General features: G+C 37.9%; 1 protein-coding gene across 11 annotated transcripts in view; it reads right to left on the reverse strand.

Annotated features, from left to right (window-relative positions):
• Nucleotides 1-23,445, reverse strand: part of TAX1BP1 (Tax1 binding protein 1) — an 82,370-nt gene that overhangs the window by 8,574 nt on the left and 50,351 nt on the right. For 2 of the 11 annotated variants that reach the window (XM_021079291.2, XM_085005617.1), the window contains exons 9-16: nt 22,301-22,525; nt 21,609-21,755; nt 21,135-21,258; nt 18,618-18,721; nt 15,211-15,336; nt 13,065-13,136; nt 1,774-1,948; nt 1,010-1,158 (exon numbers count right to left, since the gene is read on the reverse strand). In XM_021079291.2, the coding sequence (XP_020934950.1) occupies nt 1,010-1,158; nt 1,774-1,948; nt 13,065-13,136; nt 15,211-15,336; nt 18,618-18,721; nt 21,135-21,258; nt 21,609-21,755; nt 22,301-22,525 (1,122 nt within the window). Of the gene's footprint in view, nt 1-1,009; nt 1,159-1,773; nt 1,949-8,355; nt 9,297-9,382; nt 13,137-15,210; nt 18,722-21,134; nt 21,259-21,608; nt 21,756-22,300; nt 22,526-23,445 lie in introns of those variants that run through there. The other 9 variants (XR_014834043.1, XR_014834041.1, XR_014834039.1 and 6 more) reach the window with 9 other exon arrangements.

A 23,445-nucleotide genomic window follows, 5' to 3' on the forward strand; every position in this document is an offset into this window, starting at 1 on the left:
GGTATGCCACACAAACTGATTCAATTACTAGTACTGTTACTACAATACCAATGATGTCTATAAGAATATTTCTCTAAAAAAGAAAGCTACAATACACACACTTCTTCCTTTTTCTAACTAGAGTCCACCTTATAATTTAAAGTGGGCTATAAATGCAAAAGTGAAAAATGCACACCAAAGCTTAATGCTGTCATTAACACTTTTCTTCTTCCAACCTAGTACATCTACAATCAAAAGAATGCAGTAAATTATTTTGTGATAATTAAGACTAAACTATCTGTGACTGTAGCTGAGAATACTGTATTGTATATTTGAAAGTTACTGAGAGAGTAGATCTTAAAAGTTCTCACCACAAGGAAAAAAACAGTAACTGTGAGACGGTGGATGTTAACTAAACTTGTTATGAGGACCATTTCACAACAGACACATAGAACAAATCATGCTGGACACCTGAAACTAATGTCAATTACTTCTCAATTTTAAAACAATTTAAAGATTAAACTATCCAATAACTCTGAGCTTATTCTCCAAAGCAAAATAGGTGATCTTTCTTTTTCTTCTTCTCTCTCCCCCTCTCTCTTCCTCCCCCCACCCTTTTTTTTTTTTTGCTTTTTAGGGCTGCACTCACAGCACATGAAGGTTCCCAGGCAAGGGGTCTAATCAGAGTTGTAGCTGCCGGCCTACACCATAGCCACAGCAACATAGAATCCGAGCCACATCTGCAACCTACACCACAGCTCACGGCAACGCCGGATCCTTAACCCACTGAGCAAGGCCAGGGATGGAGCCCTCATCCTCATGGATACTAGTTGGGTTCATTACTGCTAAGCCACAATGGGAACTCCAAAGGATGATTTTTCAAATTTAAACACAAGCAGATTTTTCCAAAAATCAAGTAAGCAGTTATGTGTACACACAAGCACACACTTTCTTTCCACAACACCCATAACTCTCTACACAGGACAAGAAAATAAAAGGGACAAGGTTAGAAAACAGAAATTCAATTTACTTTACTATCCTCAGGGTCTTCTAAACCATCAGGTCTACTAAGGTTTCGAGCAGGCTGGCTGCAGACAACATTATCTTCTAGTCCCCAAGAGGGTACTCTCACAAGTGGCCTTTGAATTTCATCTGGATAAAAAGCACCATCTGCTCCATCTGAAATACAAGTTTTGGAAGAGTAGCTTAAAACCTACTAACATTACAGTCTCTGCATATAAGCTGTGATAAAAAGAATATAAAGAACCATTTTAATGTATTCCAAAAGTGATGACTTTTTCTTTCTTTCTTTCTTTTTTTTTTTTTTTTTTTTTTGGTCTTTTAGGGCAACACCCAAGGCATATGAAAGTTCCCAGGCTACAGGTCAAATCAAAGCTGCAGCTGCCGGCCACATCCATGCAGGATCCAAGCCAAGTCTTCGACCTACACCACAGCTCACGGCAATGCTGGATCCTTATCCCACTGAGTGAAGCCGCCTCCTCATGGATACTAGTAGGTTTCATGACCCACTGAGCCACGATAGGAATTCCCAATATCTTTATTTTTAACCCAAATGATCTTTAAAAATAAGAACTATGTATAATTAGCAAATAGATTCTTCACTCATGGTGCACTGCTTTTAGATGAAGCCAGTTAGCGTTAACATTAAAGCTGCTTGTTATAAAAAAGGATGTCTTTTAGAGTTGTCTATACCAACAACTCTCTAATCCTACAAAGACAGAAACAAAAGAACTCCACATTCAGCTAACCCCAAACCAGAAATATTTTAATAACCTCTTGTTTCCTGAGTTGCGTAAGGATTACCATATTGCAGAACTGGTTGTGTATTTGGCACTGCAGACACATGACCATTTTGCTCTAAGTTTGTGTTAAGACACTGTGAGATCTGCTGAGGATTCTGACCTTCGATTTTCCTTTCTGCCTGATTTTCTATGCTCCTTTTAAGCTCCTAAAATTAACAGAAACAAAGGTGAAAAAGCAATCAAATATAACAAGAAGAGCATTAACATTCAGCCAAAATATAACAAAATGACTTCCCTATTATGTTTAAAGTATATTGTTGGAAAGGCAGGTTCTCAACTTCTCATAAATGTACCTTCCAAATCTAACAAAATCAGAAAGCAGGACAATGCCCAATATATTTTCAAATTTACTTATTTATTTGTGAAAGTACCCTTTTTATTAAACTAAACTGAGGGGGAATTGCAAATCTCTTGCAATTTAACTATTAATAAAAACCATAAAACAAAAAATAACTCTGACTGCTTCCCTAGTCAATTTTACCAAATATTTAAGAAACTTATTTAAAAAAAATATATATGGAGTTCCCATCGTGGCTCAGTGGCTAACGAATCTAAGTAGGAACCTTGCTCAGTGGGTTAACAATCCGGCGTTGCCGTGAGCTGTGGTTTGGGTCATAGACGCAGCTCGGATCCCGCATTGCCATGGCTGTGGCATAGGCCGGCAGCTACAGCTCTGATTAGACCCCTAGCCTGGGAACCTCCATATGCCGCGAGAGCAGCCCAAGAAATAGCAAAAAGACAAAAAATAAAATAAAATAAAATTAGAAGCTCTTGCTCTTCAAGTTTTATTTTTAAAAAGTAAGAGGCAAGCCACAAATTGGGGGGAATTATTTCCAAAATATATAACAAAGGAACTAAATTTGGAATATATTTTTTAAAATTCTTCAAACCAAATAAAACCAGAAGATAACCCAATAAAAAATTAGGCAGAAGATATGAACAGACACGTCATAAGAATATATATGAATGCCTCATAGGCATATGAAAAGATGCTAAATATCACTAGTTACCAGGGACTGACTACCCGGCAAAATGAAAACACTAATTTAAAAAGATACATGCAGGAGTTCCCGTCGTGGCACAGTGGTTAACGAATCCGACTAGGAACCATGAGGTTTCGGGTTCGATCTCTGCCCTTGCTCAGTGGGTTAAGGATCCGGCGTTGCCATGAGCTGTGGTGTAGGTTGCAGACGCGGCTCGGATCCCGCGTTGCTGTGGCTCTGGCGTAGGCCGGGGGCTGCAGCTCCAATTCGACCCCTAGCCTGGGAACCTCCATATGCTGCGGGAGCGGCCCAAAGAAATAGCAAAAAAGACAAAAAAAAAAGATACATGCACCCCAATGTTCATTAGCAGCACTGTTTAAAATAGCCAAGACATGCATGGAAGCAACCCAAGTGCCTATCAACAGACAACTACATCAAGATGTCGTGCATGTGTGTATACATACATACAATGAAGAATTCCATGAAAAGAATAAAATACTGCCATTTGCAGCAACATGGATGGACCTAGAGAATACTGTGCTTAATGCAATGTTAGACAAAGACAAATATTCTGTCTTATATGTGGAATCTAAAATACAAATGACTATATATACAAAACAGAAATGGACTCACAAGATACAGAAAATAAACTTGTGGCTACCAAGGAAAGGGTGTATGGACAAATTAGGCGTACTGAGATTACAGACACAAACTACTATATATAAAATAGGTAAGCAACAAGGATTTACTGTGTAGCATAGGAAATTACACCCTATGTAATAACCTATAATGGAATATAATCTGCAAAAATACTGATTATGCTGCATACCTAAAACTAACACAATATTGTAAATCAAATGTACTTCAATAAAAACTTTAAAAATAGAAGTTCGACAACATTAAAAAATAATAATAGGAGTTCCCATCATGGCTCAGTGGAATAATCTGACTAGTATCCATGAGGATACAGGTCCAATCCCTGGCCTTGCTTCAGTGGGTTAAGGATCCAGCGTTGTGGTGAGCTGCGGTGTAGGTCACAAACACGGTTCGGATCCCATGTTGCTGTGGCTGTGGTATAGGCTGGCAGCTACAGCTCCAATTCAACCCCTAGCCTGGAAACCTCCATATGTCATGGGTATGCCCCTAAAGAAATATAAAAATAATAATAGAATAAAACACTAGTCATCAGAGAAATTAAAACTAAAACCATAATGGGGTAACAACACTACACCCTCACTAGAATGACTAAAATTAAAAACTGACAATACCAAGGGCTGGTGACAGGAATGCTCGCATACTGCTGGTGGAAGAGCAAAATGGTAGAGCCTCTTTCAAAAACAATTTGGCTCTTTCTTAAAAACATTCACTTATCATATATGCCAGCAATTCTCCTCCTAGGTATATACTCAAGAAAAATTAAAACATGCCCACAAAAAAAAAAAAAAAAAAAAAAGTAAGAGAATGTTTACAGCAGCATCACTCATATTAGTAAAACATTAAAATAATCCAAGTGCCCATCAGCTGGTAAAAGGACTAATGTCCATCAACTAGTGAATAAATTCTGTATGACCGGATTTATATGAAATGTTAGAAAAGATAAAACTACAGAGTAACAGCAAGCACATCAGTGGTTACTTGGGACTATAGGTAGTTGGGACAACTGACTGCAAAGGAGCCTGAGGGAATTTTGTGCAATAATAAAACAAACATTCTATAATTTGAACGTAAAAGCAGTTACAGAACTATATATATTTGCCAAAATTCATCAAATTGTATTTAAAATGAGTGAATTTTATCATATGTAAATTGCGTACATCAACAGTTGTTTAAAAAAAAATCAGCCAAAAATATTAACAAAAGTTATAAGGATGGCATTTTTCAAAAGTCAAGTAAAATGTAGCTACTTTTGCTGACTGTCATCCCTTAGGAATAGAGATAAGCCTCTATGTTAACCAATTTTTATCAATATAAATCACTTCTTTTTTTTTTTTTTTTTTTTTTTACTTTTTAGGGCCGCACCTGCGACATATGGAAGTTCCCAGGCTAGGGGTCGAATTGGAGCTATACCGCCAGCCTATGCCACAGCCACAGCAATGCCAGATCTGAGTCACGTCTGCGACCTACACCACAGCTCATGGCAATGCTGAATCCTTAATCCACCAAGTGAGACCAGGGACTGAACCCACATCCTCATGGATACTAGTCGATTCACTTCTGCTGAGCCACGACAGGAACTCCTAAACCACTTTTAACAAGAATAAGTGGCCTTAAAATTAAGTCATCATCGAGAGAAAAACTGGTAAAAATGAAAAATGCAATCAAGGAATTCCCATTGTGGCGGAGCGGAAACAAATCTGACTAGGAACCATGAAGTTGTAGGTTCGATCCCTGGCCTTGTTCAGTGGGTTAAGGATCTGGCATTGCTGTGAGCTGTGGTGTAGGTCCCAGACACCGCTTGGATCTGGCGTTGCTGTGGCTCTGGCAAAGGCCGGCAGCTACAGCTCCGATTAACCCCTAGCCTGGGAACTTCCATACGCCATGGGTGTTTTGCCCGAAAGGACAAAAGGACAAAAGAAAAAAAAAGAAAAATGCAATCAATTTAGGTCTGAGAAGAGAAACAGGAATTAAAAGTTCTTCCTGAACATGTGTAGAGTACAGAAAGCATATGAAATACAACACACTGCAGGACTGCAAGTGAATGACATCTACAACACAGGATGCATGTTAAGAGTAGAAGAAATGCAGCTAAAAACACAGGATAAAGGGCAGATGTGCCAGATCTGTCACACAGTTTGCACTGATGGGTCTAATAGTCCTTGAGCAATAATAACACAGTGAAATGGTCCTTAATAAAGTTAATCTAACAAAACTATACTGGGCATAGTAGAAACAAATAATCAGAAGGGCAGCACGACGCAGTGTGATGGAGTCAGACCAGAATTTGCTCAGCTTCAGCACAAATAACTTCTGAGGAACTTATCTTTCTACATGGCCTCAGAGGATGACTGAGAAATGAGGGGACTGTTTAAAAAACAGCAGGCTCTCAATAAATGTTCCCTCTTCCCAGCCATGATACAAAGCCCCTCAACAATCTGCTATAGTAATTTAGGATTGTGAAAGTGGCAGTGTGAATAGACCACAAGGTAGAGAGTAAATTAAAAAATATTTCAGGAGTTCCCATGTAGTTCAATGGGCTAAAGATCCAACATGGTCACTGCTGTGACTCAAGTTTGACCCCTGTCCACAGGCACAGCCAAAAAATACATATATTTCAAAGATGATACAAGAAAAAGGAAAAAGGATACGAAAGCAGAAAAAAAAAAAAAAGAGAGAGAGAGATAAAATACTTCTATAAAAATTCCAGAAAATCGATTTAAAGAAGTATGGTTAAGTTCTGTAAGCAAACAATAAACTACTCAAGTGGAGTCAAGAATTTCATCAAAAGATTTACGCATGCACTGATAATGCCAAGCAAATGGCAGAGAATTCCAACCTAATAAAGAGTTTACTCTGGGTTCATACTCCACTCCCCTACCATCAAAGGTGCAATAAGTCCTCTACAAACAGGATAAGGGTAAGAAAAGGAAGAATAGCAGCTTTGATTCCTCACGGGGCAAACTGGAGGCAGAGAAAACAGAATACAGGGACGTGGACAATATAGTTGTGGTTGTTTCACAAATCAAAAAACTGAACCCTTGACTTGAAGGTTCTTAAATCTGCATTTGTCATGCACCCCTTCTCCCAAAGGGTCCATCCATGTTTAGAACTCGGAAAATCCAGGAGTTCCGGCTCAGCAGAAAGCAATCTAGCTAGCATCATGAAGACGCTGGTTCGATCCCTGGCCTCACTCAGTGGGTTAAGGATCTCGCATTGGGGTGAGCTGTGGTTTAGGTCACACATGCAGCTCTGATTCAACCCCCAGCCTGGGAACCCCCACGTGCCATGAGTGTGGTCCTAAAAAGACCAAAACAAAAAAAAAAGATTTCAGAAGATCCATGAACTTGGATGGGAAAAAATTTTTACATCTTTTCACTAACTTCTAACTGAAATTTAGCATTTTGTTCAATTATAGATGTAGGCCGAAAACAGCAACAGCTGCAGTACCTTTAACTTTGTCACTCACAAAAATCACAGATATACGCCTTTCATATTAGTCGTTGCAGCCATCTCAAAGCAGCCTTTATATTCCTCACTACTTTGAAATTAGGGTAATTATCAGACATGTCAAATCTTATTTAACATTTTAATAAATACATACCACTGCTACATACGTCACAAATTTGTTTAAAATTTTTAATAACTACTTTTTTTTTTTTTTAATGGCCACACCCATGGCATACGGAAGTTCTCAGGCCAGGGACTCAATCTGAGCCACAACTGTGGTTGATCTACCCTGCAGCTGCAGCAATGCTGGATCCTTTAAGCCACTGCACCGGGCCGAGGATAGAACCTGTACTTCCGAATTGACATGGCCTGCTACAACTGGACTCTTAACCCACTGTGCCATGGTGGGAACTCCAATAACTATTTCTTATAATTGGTTTCCTTTGCAATTATACAATTATATGTATATTTTGCCTTAGACATTTTTCTTTTTTTTTTTTTTTTTTTTTTTTTGCTGTGCTCATAGCATATGGGTATTTCTGGGGCCAGGGATAGAACGCACACTACAGCAGTGACAATGCTGGATCCTTAACCTGCTGTGCTACCTGGGAACTCTTGTTTTACTCATTTAAAAATACTTTCTGAAAATAGACTTCAATAGACTATGAAAAGGCCCTTGAAACAAAAATGGCAAGACTCCCTATGGGACCTACCCTACCTTCAGAGACAGGCACGTGTGACAGGAGTGTAGCTATGTTCCCTAAGCGAAACAACACTAACTGCCGATTTACAAACTGCCTACAATAAAGTGTCCACGGTTTAGGAAATAGACTGTGTTAGGTGTCCTCTTTTACAGTTCCAGGGAACAGAGGTTTGGTGCGTTGGTTCACCTTTGCTCAAGTGCGTAAATCTTTTCCTTCAGGTTCCCCCAAACGGCTGACAACAGCCTTGGTTTTACATATTACCAACAAGGTCCTCCAAGACTGTTCAAGGGGAGGAATAAGATACTTTTATGTGCCAAATACAGATGCCCTGAGATTAAGGCATTAAATGTTTTCAATTATGTAAAACTCTGTGAACAAGTTGTTCAAGTATTACATAATTCTCATCTTTATTCTTTTATTGCTTCCAGCCTCTAAGTCATACCAAAAAGATAAACAAATGGTAGTCTACATGACTTTCTATAAGATCGGCTCTTTTTTTTTTTCTTTTCCTTTTCCAGTGGAACCTCAGGCATATGTAAGTTCCCAGGCCAGGGATTGAAACAGAGCAGCTGCTTCTACCTATGCCACTGCTGCAACAAAACCAGATACTTAACCCACTGCAGAGGTCTAGGGATAAAACTTGCGCTGCCAGAGACCAGTGCCAGATCTTTAACCCACTGTGCCACAGCAGGAACTCTTTAAAACATTTTTTAATTTTAAATTTTTCTCTGGTAATAGTTAATACAGAATTTCCCACCATCATTTTTTATCTATTTGCCATTGTGTTTTTGCTTTATTATTTTCACTTTTCCCTTTACAAATATCTAATAAAGGGTTTATACAGAATATATGAAATAGTATGAATATATGAAAATGATAAATCATTCTAAATACAGTGGTTTTGGAATGACATGAAAAAGTAAGATATCTTAAACTATATTAAGTTTCTAAATAAATTTAAGAGAGTATTTAATCCTAAGAGATATACTAAATTACTTCATACTATTAAAATTATTTTTATATATAGTTATGAGGGAGCTAGTTTGCTTTTTAATAAAAAAACTATACTGAGTTTTTATTCACAAATATGTTTAGTAAACATTTATTGAGTAGCTACTATGTGGCAGGCACTACTCTCCTGGCACTAGGGATTTAGGAGTAACCAAAATACACAGAAATCCCTGCCCACATGAAGCTTATATTTAGAATGGAGAAAGATGGACAAGAAACAAAATAAGTAACACACATTCTGTCAGATGGTGATACTTCCATTTTTTCATTTATTCTACTAATGCTTAATGATCACTTGGTTCATTCCGAGCACTGTGTAGATCCAGGTTTCAGGGCTGACCAAACAGAACTCAATCCTAACCCTAACCCTGCAGAGGATCAGGGTAGGACTGAGGGTTCTGAGAAACTCTTGGGAAGAAGACAAACATTAACCAAGCTGTTGAAACAGCAAACAAATTCTTTTAAATACAGTCTTTAGAAGTAATGTAAAACTTGGAGTTCCCGTCGTGGCTCAGCAAAAACGAACCTGACTAGCAACCATGAGGACACAGGTTCGATCCTTGGCCTCACTCAGTGGGTTAAGGAACCGGCATTGCTGTGAGCTGTGGTAGAGGTCACAGACGTGGCTCGGATCTAGCGTTGCTGTGGCTCTGGCGTAGGCCAAAGGCCACAGCTCCAATTTGACCCCTAGCCTGGGAACTTCCATATGCCTCAGGTGCAGCCCTAAAAAGACCAAAAAAAAAGAGGAAGAAGTAGTAATGTAAAACTATAGTGTCACTAGCTGGAAAATCAAGAGTAACTCAAGAAGATAGGAAGGAGACAGCAAACTGGTCTACCACTGCTTTCCTGACAGGACAGGGTATTAACTGACAATAAAACTGCTGATCCCAATGTTTCTTTTATCAAACGCTTATATAAGCAAATGCTATGAATTATGTTTGCCACATTAATATGCTCAGTCATTCAACAAATATTTAACTTCAAGTATCTGGCACTGTACTAGGAGCTATAAATACAGTGGTAAGATAGACAGACACCGCCCCTGTCTTCATGGACCTTACAATTAAGCAAAGGGAGTTAGATAAATAAGCACAGAGATAAATATTAAAATCACAAATTTTAATAAGTGCTATGAAATAAAAGTACAGTTCCCAGGTGTAAGTTTAATAAAGGCATCTAATTTAGACTGCGAGGTCAAAGAAGGCCTCTCTAAAGAAGAGTTATTTAATATGAGTGGTAGGAATAATTAGACATTTAGTGTAAAATAATAGAAATTATGGGATAGACTAGGAAAAAAACTACCACTGGAGGAAGAAAGAAGGCAATTAGGGTTAACAAGATAAAATGAGACAGCCATGAAGCAACACCTGTAGATTGCTCATAAGGAGCACAAACAAGCTCACTGTATTATTCTATTCTTATATATGTTTAAATTCTTCTTTTAAAAAAAGTTAACCAAGAATTGTAGGCAAGAACATTTCAGGCCAAGAACATGAAGAAAGGCCCTGAAACAAGAAAGCAATTCATGAGTTGTAAGGCCTTGGGGACTAGAACAGTAAGTATGGTCCCCAGACCAGCAGCAATAGCAATTTGTTGAAAGTATAAATTTTAAGCGCCATCACAGACCTACAAATCAGAAACCCTGGGAACAGAACCCAGAAACCTGTGTTTTAACAAATAATGCAGGTGATTCTAATAAAAGCTCAAAATTGAGAACCACTACTGAGAGAGGTTCTACAACAGAGAAGAGTTAAACAGGAAACTGTGGTTTAAAATGGGACCAGAAAGAGAAATTGGAGGCCACCTATATAAAATGATCTAAGCTATGCTGAGAATTTTGGCATTTATCTAAGTGCTCTAGTGCACGGAAGGCCCACTAAAGGGCTTTAAACAAGGAAGGGATCAGCTGTACATTTTTAAAGGTTACCTTGCCTGTAGTTTGAATAACCTTTCACTTCAGTCAAAGGTAGAGGAGGGGAGTGACCTCCTGGGGAGACAAGTGTGGCCCTCATTTAACAACCACCAAGGAACTGAGTTCTGACAACAAGTGAGCTCGGAAGTGAATCTACACCCGTGAGCTCACTGAGTGCCATCTGACACCCTGGCTGCAGTTCTGTGAGATGTCTAAATTAAAGAGGACCAGGCTAAGCCACACCTGGATTCCTGACTCACAAAAACTGTAAGATTCAGGGAACGATATCCACTCTGTGACAGAACATGATGAACGATAATATGAGAAAAAAGTGTGTGTGTGTGTGTGTATGTATGTATGTATATGTGTGTTTGTGTGTGTATATATATAATATGACTGGGTCAATTTGCTGTACAGAAAAAAATTGACCAACATTGTAAATCAATTACATTTAAAACAAAACAAAACAAAACTGTGAGATAAGAAATTTTGGGTTTTTTCCCTCTTTTTTTGTCTTTTTACAGCCGCACCTGCAGCATATGGAAGTTCCCAACCCAGGGGTCGAATCCTACTCTCAGCTGAGGCCTAGGCCACAGCCAGGGCAACACTGGATGCGAGCCGCACCTATGACCTACCCCACAGATTGTGGCAATGCTGGATCCTTAACCCATTGAGCGAGGCCAGGAATCAAACCTGCATCCTCACAGAGGTAATTTCAGGTCCTTAACCTGCTGAGCCACAACAGGAACTCTCAAGTGTTGTTGTAAGCCGCTACATTTTCAGGTAATTTGCTATGCAGCGTAACTGTCATTACATTGTTTTCTCTGTGTGATTTCGTCCATTTATAACACAGTGTACAAATGATTAGAATCACAACTATCTTTCACTGTCATACATGAAACTTCAAAATAACTAAAATTATGATTTTATGTGTAAATTATATACATAAATGTTATATATGAAGTGTGTACTTTATAAATGTAAAATATATATTAAGTATCTTGACTGCTTCTCTCTAGCATCAGTTATTAACTCTAAGCACAAAACACACTTAGAGCCAAGGTTTCTTACCAAGAATTGTGAAAGTAAATCCTATTTCAAAAAGTTGTCTTAGTAGTTCCTGCTGTGGCACAATGGGATTAGCAGTGTCTTGGGAGCGCTGGATCGCAGGTTCCCCCAGGTTCGATCCCCGGCCCAGCAGAGTGGGTTAAGGATCTGACACTGCCACAGCTGCGGCTTGGATCTTGACTGAGGCTCAGAGATGATCCTTGGCCCAGGAACTCCATATGCTGCAGGGCAGCCAACAAAGGAAAAAAAAAAAGTTGTCTTAAACATTTGGAATATATTTTATCGATTTCTTGCCAGATCTGATTGAGTCACCACTGTTTTAACTTTGAAATACATCTGACCAAAACTCATACCAGAAATTTAAAACAATTTCTTACTCTTCAATTGTGCTCCTATTGTTTTAATTAGCTTTAACCCACTGTTTATTTGCAGGGATTTTTTGTAACCCAGTTGTCATTTTATTACCCCTCACTGAAGGGGGCAGGGGAGGTGAGGAGGATGAGAGAGTGAGGGAGAGAGAATTAATGCAAACAACATTTGAATACAACATACTGACAATAGGGGTGGAAGGGAGAATTGCAATTAAATAGATTTCCTTCTCATGTGATATGGCTCTAGCAATCCTGAAACTGCCAACAGCAAAAATGTGGCACCGTCGAGGAAAAAAGCCAATGTTGCAGTACTGTGAAAACAGGTTTACCTTCGTAGACCTCTAAAAGGGGATGGGGACCCCCGCCCAACCCTCCCGCCAAAGGACCACAAACCACACTGCGAGAAATGCTGCACTAGAGCATGTTTTATATTATATGTGTATGCTCTGTTTGAATGTTACATTATGATACAAGTCATTAACTTCTAAAAGGTTTCCCATTACAAAAGAAAACAGGATAAATACATTAGGTATCATTTAAATTTGTTTACTGTTCTCCTAAATTTGCACATTAAGGTTTAATATAAACTACGTAATGAAAATCAAACCAAGTTTCAACACTTGAACATTTTTCTCCTACCAAAATAAGGTATTTTAAAATATAAATAAAAAGGTTTTCTACCTAAGGGTTTTAACATGTCTTTTCTTTATCCATTTAACTTTAAAAAAATCACTCTCACATGAACTGTAAAATGTGTGTCCTTTCATAAAGCATCAAGTGTCCTATGAAATATTTTTTTAAAAATACATTGTTCAGGAGTTCCCGTCGTGGCTCAGTGGTTAATGAATCCTATTAGGAACCATGAGGTTTCGGATTCGATCCCTGGCCTCACTCAGTGGGTTAAGGATCCAGTGTTGCCATCAGCTGTGGTGTAGGTCGAAGATGCAGCTCAGATCTATCGTTGCTGTGGCTCTGACGTAGGCTGGTGGCTACAGCTCCAATTCAACCCCTAGCCTAGGAACCTCCTTATGCCATGGGTGCGGCCCTAGAAAAGACAAAAAAATAAAATAAAATAAAATAAAAATAAATAAAAATACATTGTTCAATACCTTCCCTCTGGAGAGGTTTTCCAAATGTGAAGTCAGACCACTTATCTCTTTGTCTTTCTCTGCCAACTGAAGCTGAAGAAAGAAAGAAAACCATCGTTAATTTTTTTCATTACTTCACTCTCTTCTTACCCTTCTAGTTTATAGCATTCTATCAAAATAATTCCCATTACTGTACCCGTGTATTTTCCTTGGTTCTTATTCTTCAGCATCTCGGAATTACCTGTCTTCCCCCACCCCAACAAATACTCCAATGGAAGCAGTCCTAAGGTATGTAGACATAATTTATGTACAACTTCATCACGCCTTGCCTCATGCATGTCTGATTCTGTCTAAATGGCACAAAATAAGGGAAAGAGCCCTAAACAAAAAGCCAAGCAATTTTACCAGCTGTGCAACCTTAAATATGTTGTTTAATCTCAATGTACCTTTTGGTCATAAGTGAAATGACTTAGCGTCCACAGGTTTGGAAGACGGTTACTAGGCTGTGAATGTGAAAGAGCTGTGAACATCACCATCTCGCTTTCGGCAATTTCTGCTGAACTAGAAACTTCTTAAGCCCAGCACTGTGCCTCAGTTATATGACCACCCATGTAACAGCCAACACAGCGCTTCATATGCAACAGGCTTCAATAAATATTTACTAAATCATTTTTTTAGTCAATATGCTAAAATAAAATTTCATACAAATTCAGTATTCATACTTTGTAATAAAGGAAGCTGCTAAGCAATAAAAACAATATCCAAAGGAATCCCAGAAACAATAATAACCTCATCAAATAAATTTTAAAATTTCATTCAGGGGTGTTACCATCGTGGCTCAGCAGAGAAGAACCTGACTAGTATCCATGAGGATCCAGGTTTGATCCTTGGCCTCCATCAGTGGGTTAAGGATCCGGCATTGCCGTGAGCTGTGGTGTAGGTTCCAGTCCTGGCTCAGATCTGGTGTTGCTAAGGCTGTGGTGTAGGCCAGCAGCTGTAGTGCCAATTTGACCCCTAGCCTGGGAACCTCCAAATGCTGCAGGTATGGCCCTAAAAAAAACAAAAAAATAAATAAATAATTCATTTGGATAGCAGATAAAGATAAAAAAGGACCACCAGTAAATTACCTTAGCCTGTAATAAACCACCCACAACAAAATAATTCTTGGTGTCAAAAATATTATATTTGGGGGAAAAATGTAAATGTAATGTATACATGTAAGGATAACTTGATCCCCTTGCTGTACAGTGGGAAAATAAAAAAATAATAATAAATAAATAAATAAATAAAAGAATATTATATTTGGGAGTTCCCCTCATGGCTCAGCAGTTAGTGAACCCAACTAGCATCCATGAGGATATGGCACTGCTGTGAGCTATGGTGTAGGTTGCAGCCCGGATCCTGTGTTGCTGTGGCATAGGCCAGCGGCTACAGCTCCGATTGGACCCCCTAGCCTGGGAACTTCCATATGCCGTGGATGCAGTCCTAAACAGACAAAAGACCAAAAAATATATATGTATTATATTTAAAAATTAGATGATAGGTACAATTAACAAAGCAAAGGTAAACCATTTGAAAATTCCAGGCCTTTAGTCACACACACAAAAATGCAAATCACACAAACACACACATATAACACCCTAAAATGTATAGGATTACACTTTACTACCTAGAGAGAAAATACCTTTCTACTTATTAATTAGCTGTACAGCCTATTAATATCACTTACATTTAGGATCACAAGAAACATTTTGGCGATAAATTTTAAAACCTTTACATTCGTTTTTTAAATTATCATATCTTACTATCCTCCCAAAACACACTAAGGCCCCAGACTAATTTCATAAATACATTCATATTTTGGTGATTATGAAATGATCACTTTTCATCTTAAAAACTAAGCATGATTAAAAGATCCAAATACAATAGCCATCTGAATCTGCAAAATTAGAGCCACAATGGTAATGCATGAGTATCCATTTTCTCAGTTCATAGTTAATAAACTACATTCAACATCACTAAATACATAGTACGTTTTTATCTATACATGAAAATTCTACCTCAATTACCCATTTTAAAACTTTACATTAGCTTGATAAAATTATAGACAGCATATTTTCAAAACTACCAGGTACTATGTCTCAAGTTATATGAATACTAAACTTACTTTGTAATTGTCCTCTACTTCAGCTAATTCTAGTTTTACATTTTCAGCAATTTTCACTTGTTCTTTCCATTTCAGCTCCATTTTTGCAAGTTCATCAGCATATTTACTGCATTTTGTTTTCTCATCCTAAATGAAATTATCAAAAGATTTTAAATCCATACAGAGCAAACATCTATACAAACATACTTAGACATATGCTGAATGTTTATTATAACACAATTTGTTACATTGTTATAACAGTATAAATATTAAAATATCAGGGAGTTCCCGAATTTTTCAGTTTTTCGGGGAGTTCCCGTTGTAGTGCAATGGAAACAAATCCGACTAGGAACCATGAAGTTGTGGGTTCAATCCCTGACCTCACTCAGTGGGTTAAGGATTCGGCATTGCTGTGAGCTGTGGTGTTGGTCACAGACATGGTTCGGATCTGGCTTGGCTGTGGCATAGGCTGGCAGGAACAGCTCTGTTTGGACCCCTAGCCTGGGAACCTCCATATACCATGGGTGCGGCCCTAAAAAGAAAAAAGACAAGAAAATAAAAAATAAATAAAAATTAAAATAACCACAATAGCAGTGGAAGACTGGATAAATCGTTTTATATCCATACAATGGAACAGAATATATTTATCAAAAAAGAAGTAGATATACAAATTAACACGGAAAAATGTCAAGATACACTAATTGAAAACAGCAAGTTGCAAAAACAGAATTTAGAGTATATCCAGTTTTTGCTTTAAAAGTTAACGCAATTTTATATGATGTCTATGCAGTATATGTAGAAAAGAATAAACCAAAACACTAATAGCTTTTAAATTTGGGAATCAGAATCATACTGGTACTTTTTACCACTTTTATTCTTTATTTCTATAATGGCCTAAGATTTCACGATAAGCATACATTGCCTTTGCAAAGAAGTTAATAAAAGTCACGTGTTTATAATGCTGTTGCTTCTAGGCATTAATAACTAAAACTCTGGGATTTCCTGAGCAAGACAATCTCCAGACGGGTACGCACTGCTCTACTCTACAACCCAGAATGTTAAAAGGAAGGAGAGTTAGAAATCCTGACGAAAAGGTAAATTGACCACTTTCATTTTCAAAGTTATGTTCAAGGAAAAAATTTTAAAATATGCTTTGTTTGAGCAATTTAATGGAGAAAATAAGTCCTTCTAACAAATAATGCTGGAACAACTGAATATCCTTAAGTATACATACCATACTTCATACTATACACAAAAAATAAACTTAAAATGGTTAAAAGGCCTAAACAAACCTAAGACCACAAAATTTCTAGGTGAGAAAATCTTTACCAGTTAGATTAGTAAATGTTTCTTAGGACATAAAAGTAGAACACATTAAAGAATAAATTGATAATCTGTACTTCAGCAAAACTAAAACTTCCTAAAAAGAGCATTAAGGAAACAAAAAGGCAAGCCACAGGCTGGAGAAAATATTCACCACACATATCAGAAAAACAATTTGTATCCAAAATAAAGAACACTTAAAACTCAATTATAAGATGAACCCAATTTTTAAAATGGCAAAAGACTTGAACTCTCACACTAAAAAGGAATGAACTATCAATATAAGAAAACTAGATAAATCTCAAAATAACTGTGCTGAAAGGGGACAGGAAAATAAGAGCATACCATATGATTCCACTTATAGAAACTGTACAAAAGGTAGGCTAATTTCTAGTGGCAGAAGGCAAACCAATGGTTTCCTGGGAATGGGGAGAGAGGGAGGGATGAGAGTTGCAAGTGAATACAAAAAAGCTTTGCAAGTAATGGAAATGTTCATTAGCTTGACACTGGGATACTTCCACAGCTATACATACAGAAAACCTCAACAAACCGCAGACCTTAAATATGTGCAATTTACTCAATTTCAATTGTTCTGTGACAGAGTCATAAAACAAAACATAACAAAAACACCTTGAGGAAGTGTTTAGCTTGACAGAACATTCAATCTTCCTTTCAATATTATACAATGAGATTTTATTTTAAAATGTTCATCCAAAATTGTTTCTTACTGAAAAATAGTCTAGTCTTCTATAAATGACTACTGTGACCTCAAGGGTACTGTTCAAATCAACCCTCTATAAAAGGATCTTCTGAAGCAACAAAAATGTTCAGTTTAAAACCTGCTTAAAGGGTTACATTAGGAGCTCCTGTTGTGGCGCAGTGGTTAACGAATCCAACTAGGAACCATGAGGTTGCAGGTTCAATCCCTGCCCTTGCTCAGTGGGTTAAGGATCTAGCGTTGCCGTGAGCTATGGTGTAGGCTGCAGATGCAGCTTGGACCCCGCGTTGTTGTGGCTCTGGCATAGGCTGGCAGCTACAGCTCCGATTCGACCCCTAGCCTGGGAACCTCCATATGCCAAGGGAGCGGCCCTAGAAAAGGCAAAAAGACCAAAAAAAAAAAAAAGGGGGGGGGTTACAGTCAATTAAGATTAAGATAGTAAAGTATTCTAAATTCATTACTGTAACAGTGAGCTAATATATGAACTTCAATCTATAGCTCTAAAATTATCCCTCAAAAACAAACAAAAGTTTTAGGTAAACAAACACATACACAAAAAATCTCTTCCTCCCTTCCCCAAATCAGGTACCATGAGGAGTTCCCGTTGTGGCTCGGCAGTTAACAAATGGACTAGCATTCATGAGGACACAGGTTCGATCCCTGGCCTTGCTCAGTGGGGTAAAGGATCTGGCATTGCCATGAACTGCAGTGTGGGTTGCAGATTCAGCTCGGATCTGGTGTTGCTGTGGCTGTGACGTAGGCCAGCAACTACAGCTCTTATTGAACCCCTAGCCTGGGAACCTCCATATGCTGCAGGTGTGGCCCTAAAAAGACAAAAAAAAAAATTTAGGTACAAATGAGAAGCATTTTCCCTTTGTCCTTTAAATCCTCCAGGAGGGAATGCTACTAGAATGGTTGCAAAACTTAAATCTTTGAATAAAACAGTTTGATATAATCAAAATAAATATCATAAAGGCAACAACTCATTTGGTTAACATTCTCTTTTTCCATTTTGCTAATCTGCTTCACTTTAGGAAAGTCTTTGCTATTATTACCATAAATGTAAAAAAAAAAAAACCCAAAAAAGAGTACCTCCAACTCAAATAGTTTTCATATAGCCTTATAAGAAGACATAATAATATCACTTGCCCACTATCAAGAGAATATTTGGGGAACAAAAAATACTAATTTTAGGATCATGATTTTACACACATGCCTTCATGAACAGGTAAACAATCCTAACATCATCTCAAAAGTGAAAATAAATACCAGTTGGAAAAAAAAGGGTATAAAGAAGAAATCCTAGGATACACATCAATCAAAACAATAAAGGTAAGCTAAGCCATTACATTTGATAAATCTTTCCCTTACAAGGGAGCTAGCTTACCTGCAAGAGTTGTTTACATTTATTATACTTTTCGGTCTTGTCAGCAATTTCTTTGGTCATTTCAGAGACTTGTCCCTTGGTCAGACTGTCAAAATCGGTCTCAGCTATAATAAGGCAGAACATAAGATTATTATTTTAAAAAAAGGGAGGAGTTCCTATTGTGTTATTTTGCTCCTTATAACATCATCCCACTCAGATGTTAGAATACTGTGATACATAATAAATGAAATGCTAAAGGAGACAAACAGCTATTTTAAAACATCTAGGAGTTCCCGTCGTGGCGCAGTGGTTAACGAATCCGACTAGGAACCATGAGGTTGCAGGTTCGGTCCCTGCCCTTGCTCAGTGGGTTAACGATCCGGTGTTGCCGTGAGCTGTGGTGTAGGTTACAGATGCGGCTCGGATCCCGCGTTGCTGTGGCTCTGGCGTAGGCCAGTGGCTACAGCTCTGATTCGACTCCTAGCCTGGGAACCTCCATATGCTGTGGGAGCGGCCCAAGAAATGGCAAAAAGACAAAAAAACAAAACAAAACAAAACAAAAAACCACATCTATTCAGGAGTTCCCGTGGTGGCTCAGTGGTTAATGAATCCGACTAGGAACCATGAGGTTTCAGGTTCGATCCCTGGGCTTGCTCAGTGGGTTAAGGATTCAGCGTTGCCCTGAGCTGTGGTGAAGGTCGAAGACATGGCTCAGATCCTGCGTTGCTGTGGCTCTAGTGTAGACCAGCAGCTACAGCTCCGATTCGACCCCTAGCCTGGGACCCTCCATATGCTACGGGAGAGGCCCTAAAAAAGACAATAAATAAATAAATAAAAATAAAACATCTATTCAGAGTTTCCACTGTGGCACAACACGACTGGCAGCATCTTGGGTTAAACCCCAGCGCAGCACAGTGGGTTAAGGATCCGGTATTTTTCCCTGGGTCCAGGAACTGCATATGCTGCAGGAGACCAAAAAAGAAAAAAAAAAAAGCTATTCAAAAACATTTATTCATACACTAAATAAACAAGAAGGATAATACAAACATTAGATGAGAATTTTTTAATGTCGGTTTGGCCACGATCATGGTCACATACAATAACGAAAAAAATTTCGTCTTTTTCTTGGGGGGTGGGTGCCCACCCACAGCATGTGGAAATGTCCAGGCTAGGGATCAAATAGGAGCTGATGCTGCCAACCTATGCCACAGCAGATGCAGGATCCAAGCCACATCTGCGACCCACACCATATCTCAAGGCAACACCAGATCCTTAATCCACTGAGCGAGGCCAGGTATCAAACCTGCATCCTCATGAATATTAGTTGGCTTCATTATCACTGAGCCACAACAGGAACTCCTGAAAAAAAGTCTTTATTTTTTTAAACTAGCTAGAAATAGTTCTAAAATCACACAAAAATTCTTCTTTATATACAGGATACATAGCAAAAGGATACATAGGAAAGCTGTACTCTCGGAGAAAGATTTTCAATTATTTTTCTAGTCCTTCATTACTACTCAGTAAGTCTTTATTAAAGCAGTATTATAACACCTTTTTTAGAACTACAGAAGATAAATAGAAATGGAAGGCAGGATCCTGTTCTATAGCAGTTGAATCTAAATGTTTAATAGTATAGGAAATTTATAATACATTTGAAAAGCCTAAAACACCAATTCCTCTAAATACTGCACAATTAAATGTACTTTTATAAACTCTAGTACTGTCATTATTGTCAAATCTTTAATATAAGGTGAAAAAATTAGGACAAGTGAAAAGAAGTTACTTCAAATTTTCATGTTTTCATATATTCATTGTCGCTAGTAAAAATTTAACTTGCCCACTAGCAGGTACACTAATGAGGAAAAGTATCCTAATGACCCATAGCAGCCAACAACAAAAAAAGCAAGCAAAAGAGAAACATAAATAGAACTAAAAGAATTGTAAGTTTCCCCCAACACAACTATACAATTAAAGTGCCAAAAATGGCTCCAAATTCCACAGATTTAGTGGAATATTAATTAAAATCTCAATTCTTGGTTCTTGTCCTAAAGTGCAAATGCTACATGCATTAGTACTTACAAAACACCAGCTCATTTAATTAACACCTGTGAACATGCCCACAAAGATAAATACTAGCTCACACTCACATTTTGTATATTCACCACATATATAACTTACTTTTAGACTCCTACTTTCCCTTTGCCTCAATCCTTCACTTATAAGGATTTTTTTCTTCCCCTTTTTTGGCCGCCCTATGGCATATGGTGTTTCCAGGCCAGGGATCAGATTTGAGCCACAGCTGCGACCCACAGCGGTGGCAACACTGGCTCCTTTAAACCATTTTGCTGGACCAGGGACTAAACCAGCGTCCTTGGCACAGCAAAGACGTCACTGATCCCACTACATCACAGCGGGAACTCCACTTAGAAGGATTTTTATAAGCTTCCTAAAATTCTTATGCATGGAAAAGGCAGTAATCAATGAGTATAAATACTTTTAAAGGTAGAACATTTTATACAAAGTCTAAAAGATTTCTACCTGCAGAAGGTGGTGGCTTTACATCAAGAGTAGAGGCAGCAGTAGCTGGGTCTGTGTTTATTGAAGCATCAATCACTTTCTGCTGACTCCCAACTTTCTTTGTGAAGACACTATTGTTATTAGCCTATTTAAAATATTAACAATCAATTGTTAAATGAGGTAATATTTCCCTCTTACAGTAACTGGTATCATATAAATAAATCCTTGAAAAGTCCACAAAGCTGCTACTGTCTTAAAGGCCACAAAGACTGAATTTCAAATATCACTTTACTAATCTAAATACTACAAAAAAGAGTATTTCTCTGGAAAATAAAAACTCCAGGTTTTTTTAAAATTATCACTACAATATTTGTCCAGTAATGTGAAACCAAGCAGAGAAAATATATTCAAAGGGTAGAATATTATGAATTTGATTTGCAAACAAAAATATTGATAAAGGAATTATTTTACTATGTTGAATTCAAGTATACTTACCGATTGGTCTGAAAGTTTATTTATTTGTTTTTGGAGTCTCTGGCATTCCTTGAATTTTTCTTTATAATGATCTGCTGCCATCTGAAGACGAAGTTTCAGATCTTCAACTTCTCTTCTCAGTTCGTGTTCCAGTGTTTCAGTCTTTTCCTAGAGAGAAATAAACACTTTCTCTAAAAGAAACATAAAAATCTCATATCTCATAATGTAGCAGTAAATCCAACTTCACTTTAGCTTTTCTCCTTCTGGCTCTTAATTTTTATTTTTTTTGACTACAGAGTCACATTAGCTCTAATAAAGTCAGCTTTATATTCTTAGGACTAAGGTACATTAAAAACACCAGAGAAGAATAATCTAGCTCGAGAAGCAAGTAGTTCTCTGTTAAACAATCATTGTATCATTTTATGCAGCTAGTAAGTAAGACATTGCAAACAGAGCAATATATACCTGACATCAGAAAGTGTAATTAATAATAGAGCAGGTTTTACTAACCAATAGCAATTTGTTTACGGAAGTTTTTCTTAAAGCTCGTATTAATTTCAATCCAAGGAGTTAAAATGACTTAACAAAATGAATGGAAATTTAAATTCTGTGATCAGGAATCTGACCTAAATTACTTTAACATAATTCATTCTCTTTCATGAGCTTTTAGTGAGTTTTGATCAAAATGGAAATTCAAAATTAACCCAATTTACCTGGTCTTTTTTCACAGCACTTAGTTTAAGCTCTGCCACTGCATCGGCTAACTGCTTTTTTACTTTCTCATTTTCCAAGCGTGCAGTATGCAGATCTGCCATTGTTTTATCCCGCACATTTACTGCATCACTAAGTTCTTTAGCCAGAAAGACAGCTTCTTGCCGAGTTGCCTGAACCTGTTCCTCTGCTTTACGAAGTTGCTCCTTTAGGAAAAAGGTATCTTCCTAAGAAAGACAGATAAATATATTTGTAATTAAACCATTCAAGTTAAAAAAGGCAACAATAGAAAAAGAAACTTTTACTACATCAACTGATCTAAAATTTTAAACTAAATATTGCATTTCTATTCATGACTCAGATGAAGTATGTAAGTCTATAAAAAAATGTAAGCTGTGACTTTGTTCTAGAGACCCCACGTAACTCCTATGCACTGGGTATCAAGACTATCACTTTATGCATGAGGAAAGTAAAGCACAGGAAGTTAGGCAACATACCAATGCTTAAATTCTTGGCTCAATACTCAAATGGGAGCTATTGTCCCCCAGAATCTCTCCAGCTAAAACTACTGACCCCCTTTTTTCTTTTTGGCCACACCCGCACATGCAGAAGTCCTGGAGCCAGGGATTGAACCCAAGCCACAGCAGTGACAACGCTGGATCCTTAACCCACTGAGCTACCAGGGAACTCCACGAAACTCATTTTTCATGATAATCAATAAAACTAATTACAAAAACTCCTTTGTAACTCCAAAAATTTTGGTTGAAAAATATTTCCTACTATCTAACCTAAAACACATCCAATATAATACTGAGGTACCATTATTTATCATTATGAAATCATAGCACAGATTTAGAACTTAGTTCTAAATGTGAAATACTGATATGCAAACAGCAAAGACAAGGAGGCCCTAGGACAATGAAAATCAGCACGTGGAGTTCCCTTCGTGGCGCAGTGGTTGACGAATCCGACTAGGAACCATGAGGTTGCGGGTTCGGTCCCTGCCCTTGCTCAGTGGGTTAACGATCCGGTGTTGCCGTGAGCTGTGGTGTAGGTTGCAGACGCGGCTCGGATCCCGCGTTGCTGTGGCTCTGGCGTAGGCTGGTGGCTACAGCTCCAATTCGACCCCTAGCCTGGGAACCTCCAT

Source organism: Sus scrofa, chromosome 18 (genome assembly GCF_054392235.1).
Source record: "Sus scrofa isolate SSC_HxYL_T2T_F1_AM1 chromosome 18, Sscrofa_HxYL_maternal_Yorkshire_Landrace_v2.0, whole genome shotgun sequence".
In the NCBI taxonomy this organism is placed as follows: domain Eukaryota; kingdom Metazoa; phylum Chordata; class Mammalia; order Artiodactyla; family Suidae; genus Sus; species Sus scrofa.